At 35.3% G+C, this 25,308-nt stretch overlaps 1 protein-coding gene across 1 annotated transcript in view; it reads right to left on the reverse strand.

Moving 5' to 3' along the window:
• The window catches only part of SPOCK3 (SPARC (osteonectin), cwcv and kazal like domains proteoglycan 3), a 221,082-nt gene that overhangs the window by 43,410 nt on the left and 152,364 nt on the right, over positions 1 to 25,308 (reverse strand). The window contains exon 6 of the mRNA XM_069786532.1: positions 18,525 to 18,639. Coding sequence (XP_069642633.1) covers positions 18,525 to 18,639 — 115 coding nt within the window. The remainder of the gene's footprint in view (positions 1 to 18,524; positions 18,640 to 25,308) is intronic.

Here is a 25,308-nt window from a genome sequence, read left to right on the forward strand (position 1 = left end):
TTACCACACAGAAAAAAATAGGTAAGCTCTTCAGCAGAAGTTAGGAACGTAAATATATGGTTGAATCTAAACATAGAAAACCAGGGAGTTCCTCTCCTCTCTTCTTTCTACACGAGGATGCCAAGCACCTGCCTGGTGGGCACAAAACTGCACTCCCGAGCCAAAGGCATAGTTAAAGAATCACCACCTCCTTGCTATTCACGTTTTCTTTTTTTACCTTTCTCCCCCTTCTAAGCTGTTTCTTTCTTTAGTCCCTCACATTCTGAAGTGTCAAGAGCTAATGAGCCACACTTCTTTTTGTATTTTCTTTTACAACATGCAACACAGGTGTCACATTTAATCACTTTGGTCTTGAGAAGTTTTCTGTGAAATTAAATACTTGTCACTTTGCACATATTTCTGTATCAAAACACCTTTTACAATTATATTGTTACTAAGTACATTTTGTTCTGGAGCAAAATAAGATGTAAATATTTTTTGGAAAATATTAAAATGTAAAACATTTTTTACAGAAAGGTAAGAAGCAAGCAAATAGAGTCTTTAGGAAAACATCCAGTATGATCTGGTATTTCATGGATTGGTCATATTCAAAGTTAAAAAAAAAAAGCAGTTTAACACTGAGATTGATAGCAAAAAATAAGATATCGGCAATATCACCAAAATTATTTATTACCAAAAATAAAGACTTTAAACTCTTTACTTTGGATTCTCTTTTGTCTTAGAGTATTCATTTATATGTTAGTTCCTTGAAAAACTTACACTCAGTATTTTCTGTTTGTTACACTACAAAGATCACAATAGGCAGATGCACTTTGTTTTCCTAGTTACTCTTTGGCTCCCACTGCAAAAGGAACTTTTCATTATTCAGAATAATGTTGATGAGCATTTAAATTTTTTTTATAAGGATTTTTTATTCACTTTTTATTTTATATAACAGAATAACTTGTGTCTGCATCTATGTGATACACTGCAACAAACTGCTCAACTACACAGGATAAGGGTTACCACATTTCAGTTTTTTAGAATCCTCTTCTTTATCTACCCCAAAACTCTGGGAATAACAAAGGAATGTGAGACCATATGAGAGCAAGAGCAGTAGTTCTGACCAGGCCATTCCATGTTCATCTGTCCCAGAATAGTGTACAATTCAAGTCATTAAGCTGCAAGCATCTGGGATGCACCAGACTCAGTGCAACTGATCTGCACATATGCAGTGGCTATCTGCTTAGCGCTTAGTGCTTAAAAAATGCATGCCAACGCCAAACAGCAAAAGGGGCATTCTTCCAGTCTGAAGAAATCTTGCTTAGAGGTACAGCAAAAGTAACAAGGAATAGAAGATTTGGCAATTATCCGATGAACTCTGCAGTAATGAAATTCAGTATAATTTTACCCTTATGCTGTGTATAGTCAACATTCTTCTACGTATAAATATATACAGCTAGGAATTTAAGAATTACTTCCAAGGCTCCTTCTGTCCTTTTTCCAAAGGTCAAGAATAAATCATTACCCTATTAAAAAGCTTATATCAGATTAAATGGAGTGTTGCATCACTGTGGCTACATCAGAGAAAGCAAAGACTGTTTTGCAGGCTTTATTATTTGCAGTTTCTATGAGCTCATGTTCTTGAAAATACGTTACACTTTTCCTTACATCTTTTATGTGGTTATGTTACCCTCCAAAGTAAATCACAATGCTCAGTTCCACAGAACTGTCAGAAAACGTCAGAAACATCCCAACTGTCAAAAGCATCCCAATTGCCTTGGATATACTTGTATCAACTCTGTTTTTTTCTCCTGGATAGATTCAAATAGGGTGCAGCCCAATAACTACGATCCTAATTTTGTTCCTATCCTTTTTCCTACTACTTCATTTGACAGCTGATAAGAGCAAGGCTTGTTGGTCTTTCTTGAATTTGCCAAAGACAAAAGTATTAGCAACAAGTTCTCCTTGTTTCATATTATCGAAACATTACTCTGTTTCATTTTTTCCATTGCTTTATGTTTTAAAAGAGCAGAAAGAGTAATTGTATTTTCTTTGTTTTTCTGAGCTGCAGCAGTACTCTGTTCACTTTGTTAAAACTATATGCTCTTTTTGTACTCCTGCTTCTGAAGTTAAACCTTTAGAAAGAAGGTAGCTAAATAATAACAGCATATTAGCAGCCTCTGAAGTATCTTTTAATCCTCTTAAACTGTGCATACAGAAATACTACAGAGGGTGATCAACTTCAAATACTGACCTTAAAAGAAAACTAGACAAAAAAAAGATCAGATTCCTACGAGACATAGTAAACTGTGTTATAAACCTGCTTAAAACTTTAATTCGCACTTAAATTCAGATAAGGAGACAATCCTGCTGAACAGACGAAACAGAACAAAACCATCTTAATTACCTAGTTTCCCCTAAAGCTGGGTTTACAACTGTTTTTAAATGTTTCATGCTCTCCTGCTATTAAAAATCTCAGGAATTTATAACAGACCTCTATTATAAACAGGATAAATAATGCAGGCAGTTTTGACAAGAATTATTATCATATATCTATCTATCTATCTATCTCCAGGATTTCTTCTGACTTGCCTTGCACCCTTATCAATGGCAAACATGAGATTGGTTTTTCTCCTACAAAAACACATTTCAGTACTAGTAAATCACAATACAGACCTGTTTTTCAAAGCCATTTAATTTCAGGGGGTAGTTATGTTTTAAAGCTGAATGCTTTTAATTTAGCATTCAGACTATTATAAAGGTGCCACCATGCTAATGAGCCAAAGCTTACAAGTTGATACAAGTGAAAACTGCTGATGTTTGCAAGCAAGGTGGCTATAGCACTTGATCTTGCAGTATCAGCAGGAACAAGAGTTAAAACAGATGCCACAGTTAATTTCATGGATCTTGGTGCCTTCAGGGAAGAAGTTGGGTTTTTCCTTCTCCATGAAGACTTTTATGTTTTATTTAGAGGATTTCTGACATGTCAAGTAGCCTGCATCTTGTATATAAAGTTAAGATATCAAGAAAAATAAAATTGTACTTTGTGAAGCAGATAAAAAGCAACACAGTTGGGTAATTATGATAATTTGAACCACAGTGTATCTATCTAATAGTTTTAATTAATATATGTTTTCATAATGCTGATTCATCAAGAGTACACTACAAATTATATTTTTGTTTATTTACAGATACAAAATCTGCCCTCTTGGTAGTGAAAGTAGTGGAGATATAAAAATGTATCACCTGGCATAGATTAAGGTCATGCTGATACTAGTGCATATTTGTTTAACTTTTCTTATCAAGACTCTGAGTAAAGCTATAGTAACCTACACGAGGACTCAAAGCTAGCAGGACTGAGAAAATTGTAAAATGATAATTAGGCATGAATAATAAGGCTGGGGTTTTTTTTAAGCAAGAGGAAGTCGTTATTTTTCAAAGACAAACAATTAGAAGCCTGTAAGGATTGCCCTGGAGAGAAGGCACATTGTTAAACTCTTTTCAGCATTGCATCATCTTTTCAAACTTTTAGAAATTATCACAGCTTGAAATTAGGAGGATAATCAGATGACGTGAACATGGCCTAAGTATCATCATACTTTCACTGCACATAGAAACATTTTCAGTGCATCAGTGAATACACAGTAGCCACATAAACTGTTCCACTAGTGCCTCAAAACATTACACTAATCAAAAGAACAATGGTTCTCAATTGTGAAAGAGAGTTCAAACATTTATGCAAAGAAAGTAAAAGTGAAACAGTAAATCAATATTGTTCTTCTGTCTATATGCTCAGGAGAGGTGAGTAAGTTTTTTTAGTGAAAATTTGTACTTTTATGTGTAAGAACTGATCATATTTTAATTATTGGAAGAAAGAGGAAATTGTCTAACCAAGTAAGGACATGCTGATACCAAGTGAAATTCTTTTGTTGCATAGTAATTTATTAGCATATACGCTTAAAGTTAGCTTAAGTAGAAATTAATTTTCATGACAGAGGTCAGTTTCAGAAAATACATATTTAAATTTTTGCCCAAGATCCAACATGCACCTTAAAAAAAAAAAAAAGTACCCCCCCCCCCACAATTCAGAAAGTGACATCTTATCACCAGGATGTTAACTCTGTAATTAGCACATTTTATTTCTGTCAATTTCAGTGTAGTAGCTATAGAAACATTACCAACAGCTGCCAAAGACAGACTTTTTAATCCCTGGCTTTTAAAGGACTTTGATATTTTAAAGAAAATATCAAAATTCCACCAGCTATTAAAACAGTCACTTCAGAAAACTGATACTGCAACTATTCAATAGGGACCATAGATAACACAGTTGAAGTTGTGAAGTAAACAGGAGATTAAACTACTAAAGATTCAATTACTGTTACTGAGAACTGGTTGCAAAAAGGATATCACATGTTCTTTAAATACCACTGGGTTTACAACCTACTTGAAGACAACTCTGTGAAACTCACTGATCCAACACTCCTTCGCAACTACTGAACCATCTTCAGTCCATTCTTGAGCTTCCTAAGGATCTCAAGTAGCTTCACTATCCAACAATCTCTGACATAATTACAGGACAAAATAACTCAGCAGTAGGTTATAGAACCTGTTAAAGCACCACATGCTTTACCTTCCAAAAATAAGCAGGAGGGGCTAATAAACTAGTTTAAAATAATTACCTGATAAAGTATTTTTCTAGCAGTTATCTCCCATTGATGAGCAATGAAACACTTAAACATAACTGCATGTTGACAGGATAAAAATAGTATCAGCAAAAAATATTACCATCACATCAGTAATTGAGACACAAACATAGCTGCATCCTGTTAGCTTATTCGAACATTGCATGAACAGAAAGATAATGCTGATCCAGATACTTAGCATACGATCTGCATCTCTTTGGTTATTTATTCTCAATAGAACTACTGCGACACACTTCTAAAGCCTTTAATGTATCATAAGATTGGCAAGGCCCCTTCATTTACATAATTAAGGCAATTATAGCCATTATAATCGAATGCAACACCATTTTAATGGTCCGGACTACATTTAAGCTTCCAGCTTTATAATCCATAAAAGCTGGTTGGCAGAGAGTAAAAGAAGATAATGAACATATCCTAAAAAAAACATGCTCTCATGACTATCTAAAATAGTTTAATAGATTTTGTTGTGCTACACAGACTAAACTTTCCTAACAATTTGGGTGTTTTGGAGACTCTAGGACTGAAATTGTTCGTGAATTGTTTCATGACCTAGGTTAAAATTAATGATTATCAAACATAAAATTAAACAGCATTAATTATCTTCTTTCATCATAATGGCTTGTCTAACTCTCTTAAAATTGCAGCAGCACACACAAAAACACAGGATGATATACTGAAGATAACATTTTTGCCTCTAAAGACACATTTACCATCAGATTTTTTTTTTCCCTACTAAAAAACAAGGGGAAAGGAAATAAAGAAATCAACCGGGCTAATCAAAACTTTCATAATCAATGAATTTAAAGCAATCTCCTATACAGAAGTCTTTTCCTTTGTGAAAAGTTTATGAATAATTTGTAGTAGTAAGAAAACAACTCTGAGTGACTAGTTACTCATCTTGTATATATTGAGTCTTTACCTAAAAAGAACCAGAGTCTAAATGGCCCTGAGTGTCTGAACAGTCTCACAGAAATCAAGGATTAGAAAAACAGGCAACGTATCCTAAGTCTTAAGTGTCCATCCCATGTGTGTAAGCTCACTCTCACATATTGATTTGTAGTGAACCAGCTAGTTTTGCCTGAGACGAAGTTTGTGAAGTCATCCTGAAATTGCTCCCTGTGCACAGGATGGACAAGGCCACCGAGGAATCCCAGCTGTGCTCGTGTCCTCAAATATGCACACCCATTCTCAAAGGCGCAACTGGCACAGGACATACGTGCCCTTGGTGTCCTGTGATAAAAATACTCACACAGTGAGCAGAGATGCAGCACTTACATTATTTTAGACACTTAGAAATAAAAAACTTTATTATTCAGATACTTTTAGCACAGGGACAGATCTGCCAGTTAAATGCCCATTTGCTGGTAACAGAAGAAATATGAAAAGCAACGTCTCAAAGTGCAGCCTGCAGCAGGCTAGAACTGCTTTCCACTGCCTTGACACCCAAGGAATTTTCCTTTTAAATGTAAATGTGGGGACCTGATATACCTGGATTTGACAAAGCTGTGTAGATTTGAGTATTCAAGGCTGCCAAAAGCAGCCATAAAAAGTGGAAGAACTCGGAAATAACAAAGCAGCCCAAAGGAAAAGCAAAGAGGAAGAGGTTCTGGAGAAGACTGCTGTTGCAAAGACTCTTGGAACTGTGAGCAAAGAGCTGTTTCCAGTGATAGGAATGTAATATTCCAGCTTTCCCTTTAGTGTTACAGCTCTTTGTAATATTGACAACAAGCACTTAGCTAACAATCCTTTCTAAGGATTTCGCTTAATCCTGGCAACAATAAGATGTTCTTTTTCACAGCATTCTTGAATATGTTCTGCAGTGCTATGGCGGTTATTTTTCATATACACAGCATAAACAGTTTCTTGGATTCTAGCCTTTTTTTATATAAACTATACTATTACGGAATGGACAGTCTCCCCTTAATCCTTCACTTCTTCCTTCTAACAGTCAGGTTCAATGGAATTTTAATTTCTTCTGCAATTATGACTTCATTGCAGAGAATTAAATAAATATAAATCACTGTTCAAACACATGCTACCTTTTTTTTTTTTTTTTTTTTAACACTATCAGCTCCACTCTGATTCCAATTCATAGTACACTTTTTACCAGAATGTCTCTGCCTCATTACTTTACTTGCAGTTGTGGTATCTCTTCTTTTCTGCCAAGACATGTATTTCTATCCCTTGTTCCCAAATATTTTAACCCCTGTAAGAACAGAAAGCAAAAGCAAAAATTTCTTTTTAGCCAAAAGATTATCTATAAATTACTGTCCTGGTTTCAGCTGGGATAGAGTTAATTGTCTCCCTAGTAGCTGGTACAGTGCTATGTTTTTGAGTTAGGTATGCGAAGAATATTGATAACACACTGATGTTTTCAGTTGTTGCTAAGTAGTGTTTAGACGAAAGTCAAGGATTTTTCAGCTTCTCAAGCCCAGCCAGCAAGAAGGCTGGAGGGGCACAAGAATTTGGGAGGGGACACAGCCAGGGCAGCTGACCCAAACTGGCCAACAGGGTATTCCATACCATATGATGTCCCATCTAGTATATAAACTGGGAGGAGTGAGGGCACGGGGATTGCTGCTTGGGGACTAATGGGGCATCGGTTAGCAGCTGGTGAGCAATTGCCCTGCGCATCATTTGTATATTCCAATCCTTTTATTATTACTGTTGTCATTTTATTAGTGCTACCATTATCATTATTAGTTTCTTCTTTTCTGTTCTATTAAACTGTTCTTATCTCAACCCACAAGTTTTACTTTTCCCAATTTTCTCCCCCTGTCCCACTGGGCTGGGGGAGAGAAGTGAGTGAGTGGCTGCGTGGTGCTTAGTTGCTGTCTGGGGTTAAACCATGACAATGACTAATCAATTCTAGTTATCTTTTTTGAACTATAAAGCTGCTTAAAACAAAATGAACACACCTTGTTCCATGCAAGACAAGTTTGAAATTACAGGAGAAACTCATGCATTTGAAGCAAAAATGCAAATGGAGCCACCTCTACAGCCTAACAATAGGTTACCCAGCTACACCTCCATTTCCCCCCTTCAAACACAGCCACAGGCCCTTCATATTTCCCACGTTTTACCATTTAGTCTCAACCATCTAACTAAACTATGGGGTCTTCAAAGCTTCCCATTTGCCAAGTTCAGGTGTGCTTTTCCACATCACACATGGACCAGACCTGGAAAGAAGCCTATACTCCTCATTTCCAACCTTTCCCTGGGTTCCAGGGGAAGGACGCCTGGGTACGTGGTGTGCTCTGACTAAGCCCCAGGCTAGATGACAAGGGGATTGTGAGCATGCAGGTCAGATACACCTTCTCATTCCAAACACATTCTCTGTCATTCTACACCACATTAGATTGCTTTACTAATCACACTACATTAGATTACTACTAATTATGATGGAGAAGTCTCTTTTTAGAAAGTCTTAACATGGAGTTTGATTAATGAAAGAAGAGACTGCTGATAATTTTACTTGGCTTAGCATCGCTCAAGCAAAAAAAAATATATTCTGTTTAAGAATCTAAAAGAGATTCATGAAGAAAATTTATCTTAACATTGATGGAATAAACAATAAAATTGGCTCCATTAAGTTTCAGTTATTACACAAACACAGTAATGAATATGAAATAAAAGTCTTTTACAAATAAAATAATACAGTATTTTTCTGCGAGCAAGTTCCCTTTCTATCATATCATAGATATGGAAATCATTTACAGATACAAATGAATTCTTGCTAAGATTATTAGTCTGCTATCTTAGGAAAAAACCTAACATTTATAAAGTATAAAGATACTAAAGCAATAAAATCTGATTAAACAATAGTACTTCCTATTAAAAATCAAGTAAAAAATGGTATATAATTACCTTATATAGAACAAAGAGAAAAGAAGACATTCTTAATGAATTAGCCTGACCAAATTTCAAAACATAAATATCTACAATGCATCAATTTTCACTTTACCTTCAAAAAGCTTGTATTTATATATAATGTATACTTACAGCTTGACTTTACTGTAAATGTATATAATGAATTAAAGTGAAAAACAATATTTTAGCTTGCATGCCTGGACAAATATAGGTCTAAGATGAACAGCTTTGAGATTGAAAAGTGAATACTATGTATTATAGTATAAAAAGCAATAAAGCCAAAGTGGACTTTTACTGCTAAGTCAATACCCTCTAAAGAACTAAAATGGATATACAGTAATACATTTTAGTTTTGCAGTGTCTTTAAAATTATAAAATGTTTCAGAAACATTAGTAAAGCAGAGTTCAGAAACATTTAGTAGAGTAAGAAAGCTTACCTACAGATAATGTCTTTTCCTCTGACAAGGAAACTGAGTCACAGTGTTAGAACCTATTTACAGTTAAATCAATGGCAAGATTCACATTGATGCCAGTAGTAAAGGCAAGAGTAGAAATACCAGCCCCGATATGATTTTTGTGGTCAGCCCACAGTGACATCAATCTCAAACTGTACATGCCAAAACAGATGAGACAAATTCCTCGTTTTGAGTGCTTCCACTGATAGTTGTACACTTGTATTTCAGGGTTCATCTAAAGACTATTTTGAGAAAAATCAGCAAATTTTTCTAATGAAAATTAAGCAACTAAAAAAGTACAGAGGTTTTTATTTAATGTTGCATTCTACAGAACTGCAGTAGCAATTACATAACAAAATATTTTACTGAATCATAAATACATGGCTAAGAAAAACAGTAGAAAGCTGACAATTACCTAATACAAATTTAACTCACATACATAAAATGTTGCTACTGTCTATACTCCCAAACTACTGAGACTGCCTCCTTCCATTTACTGTGCATATTCTTCAGAGAAAGTTAATAACTGAGAGTAGTTTCTTCATGACGAAAACCAGCATACTTCTCTTTATATTTCTTTTTATAGGTTAGTCAGTTATTTTCTGTAACAAGCATGGCAGCGTAAAATTAGATGCTATAATTAGATCTTTTGGGAAATATTTTAAAACATATTAACATATTTGCAAATAAACCCCAAACAGCACTATAACCTAACAGTCATTTTCTCTGGTTTGTTATTTTTGTCTTACTTGAGGTTTGAAAGTTCAGTTTTATCCTTGACCACACAGCATGAACTTCTTCATCTTATAGATGGGAATTTTGCTCATTGTCTCATATAAAAGACTTCTCCTGGCTACCCCATAACTGATCACTGATAGTATTAGGCCTAATTAGTCTAGTATATGTTGCTTTGGATACAGATTTTATTCTATTGATGTCCTGGAGTTAATCTTGCAGAAGAGAAAAGGGGAATTACACAATAGTACTATATGTCCTTGAAAGGTAATAATACAAAGTAGAGATTAAGGAGTTAACACAAATGTTATTTTTGGCCCTAAATCTCTTTATTTGTGAAGTCTGGAAACAATTCAGTGTTCTCTTTGAATACAAACAAAAACAAAAGCTGTTTTTTGGCATCTATACCTGTACTATACGAAGAGTGGCTGAGGTCATGTATTGAGAAGATGCTGCTATGTAAATAAAATAAGAGGATTTGGGAGAGTGCTGTTTTGCTATTTGTTTAAAAAGAGTCCCTATATTTGTTTTTCAAGCACTGATGCACATGGAATGAAACAAAATCCACAGTGTCTTTAATCCTACTGTTACTTATCCTCATCTCTCCATAGCAATTAACAATTCAGCAGTATTCAGTATAAAATAGGATGCAGCTGAGAGAGCACCTATGTTCTGTGATTAAAGTCTTTCATATATACTAACTAAAATACTTTCAGCATGTAATGTTGCCTTTTTGCTTCCTCTGGCAAAAGCTTAGACTCAAAGAGTATGACATTTAAAGCAGCTTCCTACGATACCTATATAGTCCTCCTCAGATGATCAGATAAAGACCCTTTTTTTTTTCTTCCCAAGAACATAAGTCTACCTCTCTTATTTTAGTGAAAATATCAAGTGAGCTGTTACCACAGGATTTATTAGAAATTAACTAAAACAATTGTTGAGAGCAAATTCTTCTATTCCAGGAGCCAATCAAAATGAGTATTTAGTATTTTACCCACAAGGTTATAGCTTTTTCCATCTAAAATGCAGGACCCTCAACTGATTCTGAGGTTTTGGGTATGGCTGCATGTTCCGGCTGCATGTTCCAGCTGCATCCTGACTCTATGTCAGGGCAGAATCCCAACCTTGTTTCAATGAAGAAGATATCCAAAGACATAATCCAGGAGGATGCTGTAGCACACATCAGCTTAATCTTTGAAACAGACTGAGAGACCAGGATCCTCGGCATATCATGGCACACATTTATCACAGTGTTAATGTAGCTGAACGGGGACATAAAACATAGGCATTCTGTCAAGCTTTTTGGATTTAAAGATAATTAAACTTTCCCAACGAATGCGCTCTAGAATAGAGCAAATTCAAGCCTACTGACAATGGATGCTTTTCTTAGATACCTTTGGAAGGTCTTTGACCACAGAGTTGTGAGCCATATACTCATCTGCTGTCCTGGCATTCAAAACATGTTTAGTGAGGATCTTCCTGTAAGTGCAGAAATCCCATGTATGTCTTCATTGAGCATATTCCTTTAGTCTGACATACCCAGTGGGATTTTGTCATCTACATTGCCAAATGTCTCATATTAGGGTGCTGTGACAATGAAAAGGAGACATACCCAGGTATTTGGTCCAGGCAAGAAAAAAACTCAACCAAAACAGTCCAGCAACACCATCTTGTTGTGTCTGGAAGGTTTTAATTATTATTACTAATTTATACTTTTTTAATTATTATTTAGTTGATAAGCCTCTATATAACCTATATAACAAGTAAAGGAAAAGCAGAAGGAAATGTCTACAATGATGCAATGAGTGCAGTATCACTTAAGGCAGAGCAAATAATCTCCTTCTATCTCAGTTTCTGAATGGACGTGAAACAATTTTATTTCACAGACTGACATACTCCTTCCTCTGCATTATTCTGAAGCTTTTGAGAGACGTTAAATGCTATAGCTGATCACAGAGAAGGCTGTTGTCTGGACCTCCCTTTTTATTTTCTGGAGGGTGGGTTATAGAACTCCTCAGTCCACCAACCTCTGCTTTCCTAAGAAATACTTACCAATCCAATATCATTAATTTTCCATATCTCAACTAGTAATGTAAGTACAATGCTAGTAAAAAAGAAAACCAAGGAAATATTAAGACTGGAAACAAGGCAAATTTCATACAGAAAGAGATTATAGATGAATCTAAATCCTGTCTCATGACAGTCTAAAACAGACAACATGGGTCTTGACCTATACCATGAGAATTAAATAACAGTACAAAATGACTTCCACCTGTCCATCTTTTTGTTCTTGTAATGTCTTGAACTGGTATTTTTCGACTGTTAAAAACTCTGAGGATTTTGCTGTTGGCGTTCATTCCTCCTTCTGAATTAACAAAACCTCTTAATAACCCTGGCCTTCTAGACCCTGCAAGATACAAACTAAGAAGCACATGTACTTGGCAAACTAAAGTAAATAAATTTTTAATGCCTGCCAGGCCTAAACATGAAAACATACAAACAAGTGAAGACATTTCATCCATTTAGTGTAAAAATAAATTGCTTGGTAATCATGTAATATATTGATTTTCCCTCTTATTCTTATCTTCCTTCTAACTACAGCTTGAGCCATGAACATCAAAAATCAAATTCTGACTTTATTTGGTGAGGCACGTACTCAAGTGTTCACACCTAGTAAGCTTTTAATTAAGCTTTCTGGTATATAATTTTCTTTCTAGTAGATCCTAAAGGATATTCAGGATTATTTTCCCACCTTATTATATAAAGGTACTTATTAAACTTTTGTAGAAATTAACAGAAGACTACAGTTAGTAGGAGATAGTAATATGGTGTAAGACTAAACAGTGGGTCAGACATATTTTCAGAGTAATTTCAGTATAATTAGAATGGCCAAAGTCACTGAACAAAGCTGAACTATCCTCAAAGTAGAAAGGTTTGTGCAACCTTTCATTCATGCTGAAAGAGAGAGGAGAAAAATGGAACTTTCCATTATACATCTAGAGATTTTTGTTAAAAAAACATATTGCTAAGCATATCTTTATTCATTAAAGGTTTTAATCACAACTTTTGAATTACATCACATGTAATGCAAGGAATGAAGCAACATCTGCTATCTCCTGAATAAGGACCATTTCAATATATACTCAAAAAATATAAAATGTAACAGGTTTCAAGTCAATATGTCATGTTCAGTAAATGGATTGTAAACACTTATTTGAGAATATGAGTACACTGCTATAGAGAGATACGTTTTACGTTTTGTCAAAAATTCAAAATAGCAAAAGCAACACTAAATAAACTAAAAAGCAAGACAATACTTCTGGGATTATGCCAAGGTATCAATGAGTTTGTTGGGCAACTGCAACGGTCATTAATGATGCTCATTAATATCAAAAGAAGCTCTTGCACCTGAGAAAAGTATTTTGAATATATAAACCTGCAAAATAAAACATCATTGTGAAGCAGAAAGTTCACTTGTGACTATAGTTCATTCAACTTTTTATTCTTGCTATTTTCCACCCATTATTAACTATTTAGATTACAAAATTAAATATTTCTTTTTTCTAACAGGATAGTAAATTTCGTGTACCAAAGCCTTGAAATCAGTTGAGAACTTGAAAGAACTCTCCCACAACCTCACTCCTTCAATAACATTTTAAAACTTAAACTTTTATTTTCTTTGAGGAATGTTGGCAATGTGTACTTATGTTACACAAATTTGTCCATTTGGGTGTCTATTCATAGGTTTCAAATCAATCCACTACAAATCAAACATGAATCAGTACTGGACTAGAAAACTGAAGATGAAACTGCAATAAAATTTAATATTACTTAAATATTGACTGGGAAAAGACACAGCTGAAAAAAAAAGAATAAGTTAAAATTAGCAAAAAGTGCCAAATGACAGAAGAGCACTCAATAAAACGAGTTTTGTTCTAAAACCCGCACTTTTTTAAGGAAACAAATTACATTAAGTAAAATGAAAATCTGTTAATGAGATAAGAAAACATTCCAATAGAAAAGCCTTATCTCCTTCACCTCTACTTCTCTATTATTAAGTCACCTAATTTTTCCTGAAGAAATTTTGCTGTCAGTATTGTAATCTCAGGTTGGCTGAAAAGAAACATGATTTAAATAAAGTCAAAATAGCCAACTACCAAAAGCTTTGCAATACACTTTAAATTACTAAAGGGTAGATGTAGGTTGGTGAATTGCACATTACTAAATAAGTGTAACAAACCTCTAAATAAATGTGCTATTGCAGTAGATGAAAAAAATAGTTTAAAATAAGTCTGTGCGTGCGTCTGTGAATGTCTAAAATTGAACTTTTGAACCCTCAAGCACCAGGCTGCTACTTGCTAGCTGCAATTGGCATGAACTGGTGTAAATTCTGATAAACCAGAGATGGCATTTCCTGAATCCTCCAGTAAATAGAGAGACATGGGACAGAACTAACAATTAGGAGGCTGATCACACACTGTGCCTCTGCACATAAGACTGTTTAGATTGGGAAAATGTGGGCAGGGGTGGTGGGGATAGTAGGGACTGAAAGGGTCTGTCCTGGAAGAAGAATGGCTTCCCAGAAAGAGGAAGGGGGCCCTGAAAGAAGACGGTTAAGATCCTGGCTGGTGGAAAGATGCTGGAAGTGAGGAGATCAGCGAGATGCACTGAGAGGAACGCTGGTGCACACCATGGCCAGTAACACCTGATAGGTAAGTGCATGCAGCTGCATAGCAGAAACCAACATGATTTTCTGCCTGACTGCTCCAGGTCAGCAGTGACCTCCCTGCTTGGAAGTAAGCTGAGATCTACTGAAGGCAGCGCTGGGTGGGAGGGTGAGAGATGAAATGAAGTTGAGTAAAAGCTCTAATCGCACCAGTTCTTAAACAAATTCCAGTATTCAGATGCACTACAGGTTCTTGTTTACTGTCTTGCCTGTGATAGTTACAGAATAGGCTAAATGTCATTGCAGATGGTAGGTGTACATGTTCCTATTCACTTTAGATAGCTGAATATGGAAGCTAAGCAGGCTTCATACCCAAAAGAGAAACAGAAAAAGGATTGATCTGGTGCTTGTTTCCTGGGCAGTTGGGGATGGGTGGGAGGATGGGTGATCTGAAATGCCAGAAGGTAAAGCAGACAAGGTGTGCAGAGGTAAGCATTAAAGGTTAACAGGACTTTTTGTACAAATGAGTGGAACTTCTGCATTTACCCCATTGACTGATCTCATCGCCCTATCCCAGTGACGCAGTTGGTAAGCCTACATTTTGCATCATGTATATTTGTTCTTATCCATCAGACTGAAAAGCAGGACAAGCAAAAACATTGTCCTCCACAACAGGCAAGGGACAGGGCTCAGTATGTCTCGGAGGATTGTTTTGGGCAAAAAATGGTGCCCAGACACTGCCAAAGGGACAGAATTCTCCCCAGTCTTGTAAAATGTGCAGTGCACAGAAGCCTTCCTAGTTTCTGGTTCCACATAACCACTGGAGAAAAGACTCAGAGGAGCTTAGGAAAATAAACACCTGCAGACTCCAGCTCAGTGAAACCCCTACATTCACAACTGTGCAAGCCAGTATGACCTGGATACCCCAAATCCTGGCACATACTTGAAAAAGGAGATTAGGGTGAAAATAGGACATGAGGCAATGGCTACACCTGGAAAATAAGACAGGCTCCTATAAGTGCTTCCTCACTTGTCTCTTAATTAACACCTCTGTCTCTCTAGTGGTGGTGCCTCCCATTCATTCTGGTTTACCTTTCTTTCTCATTCTGCTTCTACACAACTCCCTAAGCCACCTCTTCCATACTGCTCATCTTCATTTATTTCTAACTTTGTGTGACCCTTTCCTCTAACAGTACCTCAAGTGCTCTTCAGATTTTCCCTCTCTTTTTATGGCAGTACACTAAATTTGTTCTTTTCTTTCTCTTTTTTAAAAATTACTGGAGCACCTGCTGTAGTTTATGTGATACTCATTGTTTTCTCTAAACTAAAACCAAAACAGAAATATGACAAGGAAAGATCTTTATTTTATTGTGTCCTCTTTTGCTTGTTTGTTTTGTTTTATTACCAACTTATATATTTAGTTCTAGATCAAATTCTTAGCCCTTTCATTTTTGGATTCAAGCTAACAGCCCCTGCACGTCGGTCAGGTTCAATGTTACAGAGTGTATCACTAAAATGAGCCAGCTTTCACAAAAACTAGGAAGCCCGCACCTGCCCCATGCATTCATCAGAGAGAGAGATTAGATAAACTTCAGAGTTTACTTCCAACTAAGAGTTTCCTATGATTTTACAATCAGGTTCACATATATTTTAAAAGGCAAATCTGTCTTTCTGAATAGTGCTTTAATCTTGCTTCCCATAGGAGTGTGAGGTTCCACAACAAAACTATTTTGGGAAAGTTCATAGACATACTTTGCTCCCTAGATACACCAAAAATTCAGTAGAATTTGTCAATCTGAAGAAATGAAAAACTGTCTTTGGGGACGTATTTTAGGAAACACTCACTCACTAATCTTACTTTGCCTCTTTAGCTTCATCAAATTTCTAAGCAACTGACGTGTGTATACAGCTTAGAACAGTTAATGGAGTTCCATTTAAAGAAAATAATAGTATTCTTACAACAAAAGTTCTTATAACAAAACTTGTAACAAATTTTGTATTCTGTTACAATAATGGCTGAAATTTCAGTAATGATACTCAGCTCACTTTTATATTTCTCATGTCTCCTGGCCTTTGGCCTTGTAAAGAAATGATATTCAAATTTCAATGTTGCAGTAAAATGTAGCAGTTGTAAAAGCCCTGTATTTTGCTTGCCCTGACAATCTGTCAGGACAGGATTAGTGTTAATTCCCATACTCATATAGGATCTTTTTTCTTTTTCTTTTACATAACTAAGCACAAGTAATCTTGATCCCTTGGCAGTATAAATCTTCAAGAGTTCATTCCTAGGAGTTTATTTGTAATTAAGAACTATTCCATTTTCTTGAAGCCAATAACATTTGTCTATAGATCGTTTTCAGTGTTTAAGTACAGGAGTACTAAAAATAGAAATAGTGTGCTTGAAAGAACACACACAAAGACAAAACCAACTGCATCAGGTAAAACAGCTTCCAGCAGAGAAAATGCTAATTTTTTTATTTTTTTTTGTAAAAACTGAGGGCAATGATACTATATTAAAAAACTAACACTGGAGAATAGTAGGCCTGCTACTCACACAGAGATGCTTCTCAGATCATTATCTTAATTTCACTTCATGCCCACTGTTAAGCAAATATCCCCACATCTATGCTGGAGATGCAGAAGATGTTGCTAGTGAAAACTGCAGCTGAATTAATGCTATACTATATGTCTTATCAAAGGGGCCACATTAACCATATAAGGCTGGGTCTTCCGGTGTTTTTCATTGGGGCTGGCAATATGAGCAGATGACAGATTTATCTATTTATTTACAGTTACTACATGAAATTGTAAATTAATGCTTTAAAAAACCTCAAGGCTGTATCTTTTTGCAGAGGGGTTATAGCATAGAGAATATTTAATTACACATATTCAATCAATATTTAATTACATCAATGCTATTGCTGAAGACCAAAAAACTGACCTAAAGGAGTGTTTCAGAGAAGTTTTTTAATGACTTGTATGTACGCACACAGGTCCATGTTTGCAGTGGTCTTCTCTATTCATTGTTAAACGAACATTAATTCATTTTTTAAACTAGGAAAAAAATACTTTTGGCAGTAGCTACAGCTTATCATGGAAACAATAAGATTCTCTTGTACAATAAATTTGGAATAGAGCATCAAACCATAATGGATTACTAATGTTAACATAATCCAGGAATGTAATGCTAGTTTCTTTTATCATTATAAGGTTGCTACAGGAAAAAAAACCCCTTCAAAAACAAATTTTGGTGTATTTCCAATGAGGATACATTGCATAAAGATTTTAGATTACTCATCAAAAGTGTGACTATACAGAAAGAAGAAAAAAATACATCTAACAGAGATCAGTCTAAAGAAATACAAAAATGCAGATCTCCAGTCATGCTGCTCTCAGCAAATTCAGGTCCATGGTGGCCTAAAACCTCATGCTATGATGGCTCTCTATTCAGGAGTACCAAAGATGGTATCCTGTATTGTTTAACAACAACCTTCCAAAGTCACCTGGGAGTCACTGAAATACAAATACACTTAGCCACAAATTTTTTTCTCCAGTTGCACCAATGGCTAAGCAGCATTGCAAAGCAACTGCATTTTCCAGCAGCCTAATCTCATGCATGGTCCAAAAGGAAGCTGATTTATTCCTATCACTTTTCAGACAAAGAACTCACTTTTGTATGACAGCCTTTACTAATAGTTCCATAGTGTAAGTGCATTTGCTTGCTCCTATGAGCAGTAACAAGGACTTTTAAGTTTCCTCTTTTCTATCACACTTCATTTTCTTGAATATTCAACTGAAAACACTGATGAGCAAGGAATGAATTTTTCTTTGTCTCAAGTACAGCCATAAGCATCTCGAGGAGTATTAAAGAGTAAAAAAAGAACAACGATAACTCATACTACAATAGCTGCATTTGAAAAATACAGTGGTATTTTACTGTAGGCACAATTTCAAAACCTACAGCAAAGAAAACAACCTTGAATAAAATAAAATAATGCTGGTTTTATTCAAGAATAATCACTGTTTGTGATCACTGTACTCTTCTGTGAGCAAAATCTTATTTCCTTCTAGAAACAAGCTGTTAAATATATCATACAAATTACCATCACTCACCTCTCCTATAATTTCTGCCTGCATTTGTGGATTTGTCAGAAGGGCAAGGGCAACGTCCTTCGCATTTCACTGAGATTTGTTTTCCTGAGACACAGGCTTGATAGTCTAATTTGCACTGTAAGGAAAGAGAATGACTACCATTAATATAAACATCTTTTATAATAAAAATCATAGCTCTTTAAGTACTTTGAAGCAATCTTTCATGAAGTGCTTAAACCTTTGCAGACATAGGTGCTAGGAAAAAATTTCTGCAGTATATGCTACCTTTGTACTAAGAATTAGATTAGATAAAGATAAAAAGTTTTTGTTCCCTAACCTGGCTACAGTTTCAGACTCAATTCAAGCCTGAATGCACTTGTGGTGTTAGACTGATTTGAATATGCATACTAAATGGAAGTAGACTGCATTGGTTTTATTTGTATTATATGAGCAAATAAAGCAACAATATTCATTACTGATAGGAAGCGATTAACAGTGAATTATAGAATTTATCACTTAATTTCTACCTTTAAGATGACAGTATTGTAGTAATAAGCAATAACAAATAAAATGGAAAGCTGTGTCTGTGCCTGATGCAATTCTGCACAGTGACAGTCTTTTCTGATATAGAAACAGATTAATTTTTGTGGTTCTGATCTGTATACTTACAGATCCAATTGAGAAACCATACAAAAATTAACTAAATCTAACCAGGAAATGGAATCGTTGTTTCAAGCATATAAAAATAACATAGTTAAAGACCACATACATGGAAAATAACCCTACTGTAAACATTGTCACTCTTACTGAGAAGCTGAACTTTTATTCTAAAAGGAAAGTTCTTGACATACAGATCTTTCTGCAGGACATTTTGCCAATGTAGTAACAGGAAAAACACAAACCAAAACAAAGGAAAAAAAAAGAAGTTATATCTACAAAGAGCTTTTTAGGAAAAGGAGGAAAAAGAAAAGGAAAGGAGGAAGATGGCTATCGATAACACTTCATTTAAACAAAAGATGGAAGATGTCTCATTAGTCAGGTAAGAGATATATAACTTAAAAGTGTAGGAGTCAGAAAACCACTTCAAGTAACAAATAAAAATATGAAGTGTTTTCTGTGCATCACAACACTTCAGAAGAACAATCTCACCAGAATTTGTGCCTTATATTCCCTGGCACATTTTCTGTTTGGATATTTAACTTCAGTTTAATGCAATTCCATTACACAATTACTAGGATTTCTGGCAAACCCTAAAGTTGAAGTTTCTCTCTCCCTCCTAAAAATGAGTAAGGGGTGGGAGCACTGTAGCTATGTAGGAATAAAGGAGCCTCCTGAAAGACTGCACTTGAGGTTTCCACTAGTATGCAGATATAAGCACTGTGAATTTACAGAACTTTATTAACCTTTCGTGCAGTCAGACTTCTAACCCTGTCACACTGTCATGCAGTTCTCTACCCAGCACAAGCTGAACTGCATCACTGTATTGAAATAATATCTTTTTGCACCACTGCCAATACCAAAAAGAAGACATATTAGAAGCGAGAGAAAAGAATATGTCAATTTTTGTGTATTTACCTAAAATCATCATTATAGTTCAGTTTTGAATGCACTATCTTTTGCCAAAAAGGCATGGTTAAAGGACAATGAGACTAAAAGAATCTTCTGACAAAAAGGAACAACAGATCAACTCCAAGTGAAAGCTATACGAATAGTATTAGTGTCTCATAAAGGACCAGAAAATTGAAGCAAAGCAAACGGCTCTACCTATGTTGACCATGAAACAACTGAATACCTTTTGTATCCCTGCACAATTATCCTGGCTGTACAGGAGATTGCTTTCATTACCCATGATGCCCGCCAGACCCCTTTCCAGACAGTGCATGACCTAATCCATATTTTAATAGTTGAAACAATCTTCAGAGTTAGTAGAATGGATCATAGCTCAAATTTAATATGTGCTTCTGTGGAAAAGAGGTATCTTCCCTTTTTTAAGATTGGAGAACTTTTATTGTTCAATCTTAGTAGCTTAAAGAGTCAAACCTACAAACACCTGTGCTTTAGGTTTTGATTACTTCCTCTTGGTGACTGAATTTAATGAGATCACCATTTAAAACTGACATACAAACCCATTTCAGGTTTGTTTTACTGAGAATCAGAATATGAAGAGTGGAAAACAGAGGAATACTTTTTTATTTTTTTGAAGATTTCTTTAATCCTTTCTTTGAGAGATTTTTTTTACAGACTCCAGTGCTTCTATTTTGTTTCCCTTGAATGTTGAAGAAACTAGTAAATACTTCAAAGCTGCTCCTGCTAACATAATTAGTTGTGAGTTTAGTCCTTCTGATTTATTTTTCTTTAAAGTTGTCTACACAGTCCTATTTGCAAACAACACTGCCCTTTTAAATGTTAAGAAAAATTTAATGCCTGACACCTGCCACCGGCACTGATACCTGAGTTAGTGAGTGCAAGGTCAGCACATAACACTTCCAAATCAGTACTCCATTCACAGGTATGCTAGAATTTTACACTCACTGAACTCAATTTATGGACAGGCAGGCAGCAGAGAGAGATTCCTTGTCTCCAGAAACAAAGCAAAATCATGGTGCTTGCCTAAGTTAGAAATGAATCAAGAGGCTGTTCTGACAATTTCATATCAGCAGCTAATGACACCAGGAATATAACTCTTGTTCAAACCTCTTGTCCTTGTTCCCCAAATAAACAATGCACTGGGATATTGCAAAGGCAGCTCAGCTAAATAAAGGCAGGTCAGAGTTCCCTCAACGTTACTCAAACTAGTAAAAGAGGCAAGCAACATACCTGAAAAACTCCATAGAAAAAGAAATCTGTGGCATACAGAATGTGAGGACACGATAAGAAGTGGCAGTACAAAGGAGAGGTAGTGTTGGGAACAGTGATGAAATAATTTGTTTTGTGGGGAAAATATCTGAATAGTTTAAACAGCAGAAAAACACAAGAACTATTATGTGATGTATAGCAACAAAATAATTCCAATCTATTTGGCTTTATTAGTGACTTTTCTATATGGGGAAAATATGTCATAAATTTTCAAGAAACTCATCTCTTGGATTTCACAACATTCCTTATTTATATTGGTTTTATAAACTGTTAACCGCTTGTGCTACTTTCATCACAATCCCTTATATGCATGCAAAAATACCATTTTCCTTCTGAATATATCTAGCTTTTTATCTTCTGATCTTGATTCCCCTTTCCTTTTAGCATGTCATTTTTCTACACTGGAGTTTCACCATGTCTCATTTGTATGTTTGATTCTAAGGATGCTTCAGCTGTTTGAATTTTCACACATTTTGTTTCAAGACAGAAGAACAGGTATTTCTGACTTCAGAGCAATATGCTGCACAGTGCTTCAAAAAAAAAATAAAATCATTTCAATACAGACAAAGAATATGTACCGTGTCAGGGTCTCTTGGCAATATATTTCAGGATGAAAAATTCCTCATTTCTGTACTGTCAAGTGTCCCATAGAAAAACGCAATTTATTTACTCATATTCCGCCTGTTTGAAAAACTGTTGAGTCTTAAATGGACTCAAACATTCTTCAGCATTTGCCCAAAGTAGTTGTTTAGTGAACTAGAGACGAGCAATTAAACATCAAAGAACATCAAAGAATATATGTCATCTTTAGACATGACTCATGCAGCTTTACTGTTATTACAGTAAAGATGAGAATAGTTATATTTCTGGAACAACTACCACAGTGTATGTTATTTTGAAATTCATGAGCTCTGCTCTTACAACTATTGTTATAGAGTTGGAAAGATTAAATGACAGTAATATATTTCATTAAGGTCTGCTACCTTCCATTCCAAAGTAGCTATCTGTCAAAGGCTGCCAAGATACATATATACATATGTACATATATACATATATATATAAAGAGCCTAGTTTTGCCCCAAAATGGAAAAAAACCCACCTACTTTTCCATGGCAAAATAATGAAAAAAATGAAGATACAAGGTAAAAAAATTATTATTTTTGTGTGCATTTGATGGGCATGAATACAAGGACAGGATAGATTTTATTTGTTACATTAAGTTCCAAACAATTCCAACTTCCCTTGTGTTTGTAAACCAAGTTCCAGGTAAATATCATACATTTCCATATATACATGTTTACCTTTAGAAAACCCCCAAATCACTCCCCTGTGACCAACTGACCCAATTTTTCAAGTGTGAATGACAGTACGCATGTCATTAATACACGGGGAGGATGCTGATAAAAATCTGTGACTTGGGAAAACTCTTTGATGACTTCAAATACACAGGAAACCTCTACAGAAAGGAGAAATATGTCAGCATGAGCATCACATATACAGAGGTAAAATCTCTATGTTGAGCGAAAAAGAATATTCAGAGAATATTTATATAGTCTAGAATTTTTCAAATTAGTTGCATTTGATATTTACATCCTTGAACACTTGAACTGGCTGAGCAAATTTACAGCCATTGAGAATTTATGAAGGACAGAGGATGTACTATTAGACTGGAAATTAATGAAAAATTTAGAAAATAAATAAGGAAGGAAAAGATGGTCTCAGAAATTATAGAAAAAAACCCAGCTTTTAAGTTTGATTTCTGGGCACCTAGAAGAAGAAAGGAGAGGGACCATGATATAGGGTTTTATCAGGCAAATCATAATAGATCTAGTTTCATTCTATGGATTAAATTCTAGAAAACAGAGACATATTAGATTGCAAGTACCTTGATTTTACCAAGGCTTGTCACACACTTTTACATTGCAAACTGGTAAGCCATACTGGGAAGTATGTTATTTGTGTGCTCATACTGTAAGATGAGTACAAAACTAGTTGAAAGTGATCCTCAGAGAGTAACAATCAATGGATCACTGTTAAAATAGAAGGCTGCACTGAGTAGACTTTTGCAAGGGTAAGTGACAACCCTCGAACTATTCTGTCTTTTTATTAATGGCTTGGAAGATGAAATAAAAGATATCCTATTAAACATGAAAGAGGCTGGAATAACTTTAGAAGACAGGACTATAATAAAAATACTCATATTATTGAAACAGGCTAAAAATATAATGTAATTCAATACAGAAAACTGCAAAGTTCTACTCTTAGGTAGACATAATAATCACATTTAAAATACAAGCTATGGAACAACTGGCTAGAAAACCCTTCCAAAGGAAACATAAAAATCTAGTGATCATTATGAACAATTGGTGTTTAAAAACATTATCATACCAGGATATATAAATAGGACTGCAACATACAAAACACGTAAAATAATTCCACACAGCTCTGGCAGTGCTTAAAATAGAGTACCCTTTACAGCTTTGTGACAAGGTTTCAAACAAGATGGGAATTAATTGGACAAAGTCCAAAAAAAGATTAACAACAATGATCAGAGGCCTAGAAAATAGAGTCACTGAGAAAGAGGCTCAGGGCGTGGGGATGTTCAGTCTTGAGAAGAGAGGATTTGCATAACAGCTGGCAAATAGGAAAAAGGCATCTGAAAGATACCCAAAAAGAATACCATGATGAATGTTTCAAGAAATTGGCTTAAATTGCTGCAGAAAAGTTTCAGATTAGATACTAGGAAGACTTTCTAATAATAAGGGTAGTGAACTATTAAAATAAATTGTTGGAGAAGTTTATTGAATCTTAATCATTGTCTTTAAAACCAGGATTAGATAAATCTGTCAGGAATTACACCTGTATAGTTTATCTTGCTTTGAGAAAATGGGTGGACCAGATGGCATCAAGCTTATTCAATGAGAAAGTACAGGACAGACCAGCTCTGGAAATGAACCAGTGTCAAAAGACTATTGCTTGCATAAAACTTGTTCATTTGCTGGAGAGATTGAAAGATGTGTAATGAATGAACTAGGGAGTCTGCATGAAAGAAAAGGAAAATAATGCTTATGCTGGTCCATGGATCTTCGATAACTGCAGCAAAATTGGGTTTGGTACTGAGTTTATTTGTGCTCTCCTGAGCTCTTGAGAACCTGAGATCTGATTTGGGAACATGCTAAATATTTTTACATAAACTAAACCAAAAATGAATTGAACATATAAATGCTTTGCAATGTGAAACATGGAAAAAACAATCCTTTAATGGGACATCCAAATCTCACGAATATTTTTTTCTGCTTCCATCTGTCTGCAGAACCATATTCTACTTGTAAAACAACACTCACACAGAGGGACTGTGTGTGAGTATAAATTAGTTACTATTTGCAGACTTCTCAAAATCTGTATAATAGAATACATGAGACTGTACTGAACAGTGCAGAGAAAATGAATTACTGATTAGATAGAAGACAGGTATGTCCATTCTGTGTGTTAAGTGAGTGAAGAATCCTGCAGAAAAAAAGGCAACAGAATTAAGATTGCATTATAAGTCTACCCCAAAAGAAAGACAAACAGTGCTTGTGCAAAATTAACTTTGGCATTTCCCAACATATTATCAATTTGTTTTTTCTCACAGACTTAATTCTGTTCCTTTGTGAGAATGCTCCTACCTCAGTGGCAAGATAACTTATTTTTCCACAGTAGTACCGTCTTGCCAGGAAGATCTAGCAGCTTTTAAACAAACTAACTAAAGTAATGAGGATACATGTGATTTCTCCAGACAGTAAGGAACAGAAGCTCATGCACTAGTGCCTTCAGTTGCAGTCTCCAGACACTCCCTCCAACTCCTCCTTTCCTTTACCTTATACCTACTGGACAGCTGGAAGCAGATGGGGTACATCCCTACAGTATGCAAGTCAGCAGAAGTTAGCTGCCAGGGAATACACCTGGA

The sequence above is a fragment of the Haliaeetus albicilla genome, chromosome 1 (assembly GCF_947461875.1).
Source record: "Haliaeetus albicilla chromosome 1, bHalAlb1.1, whole genome shotgun sequence".
NCBI classification, from domain to species: Eukaryota; Metazoa; Chordata; class Aves; order Accipitriformes; family Accipitridae; genus Haliaeetus; species Haliaeetus albicilla.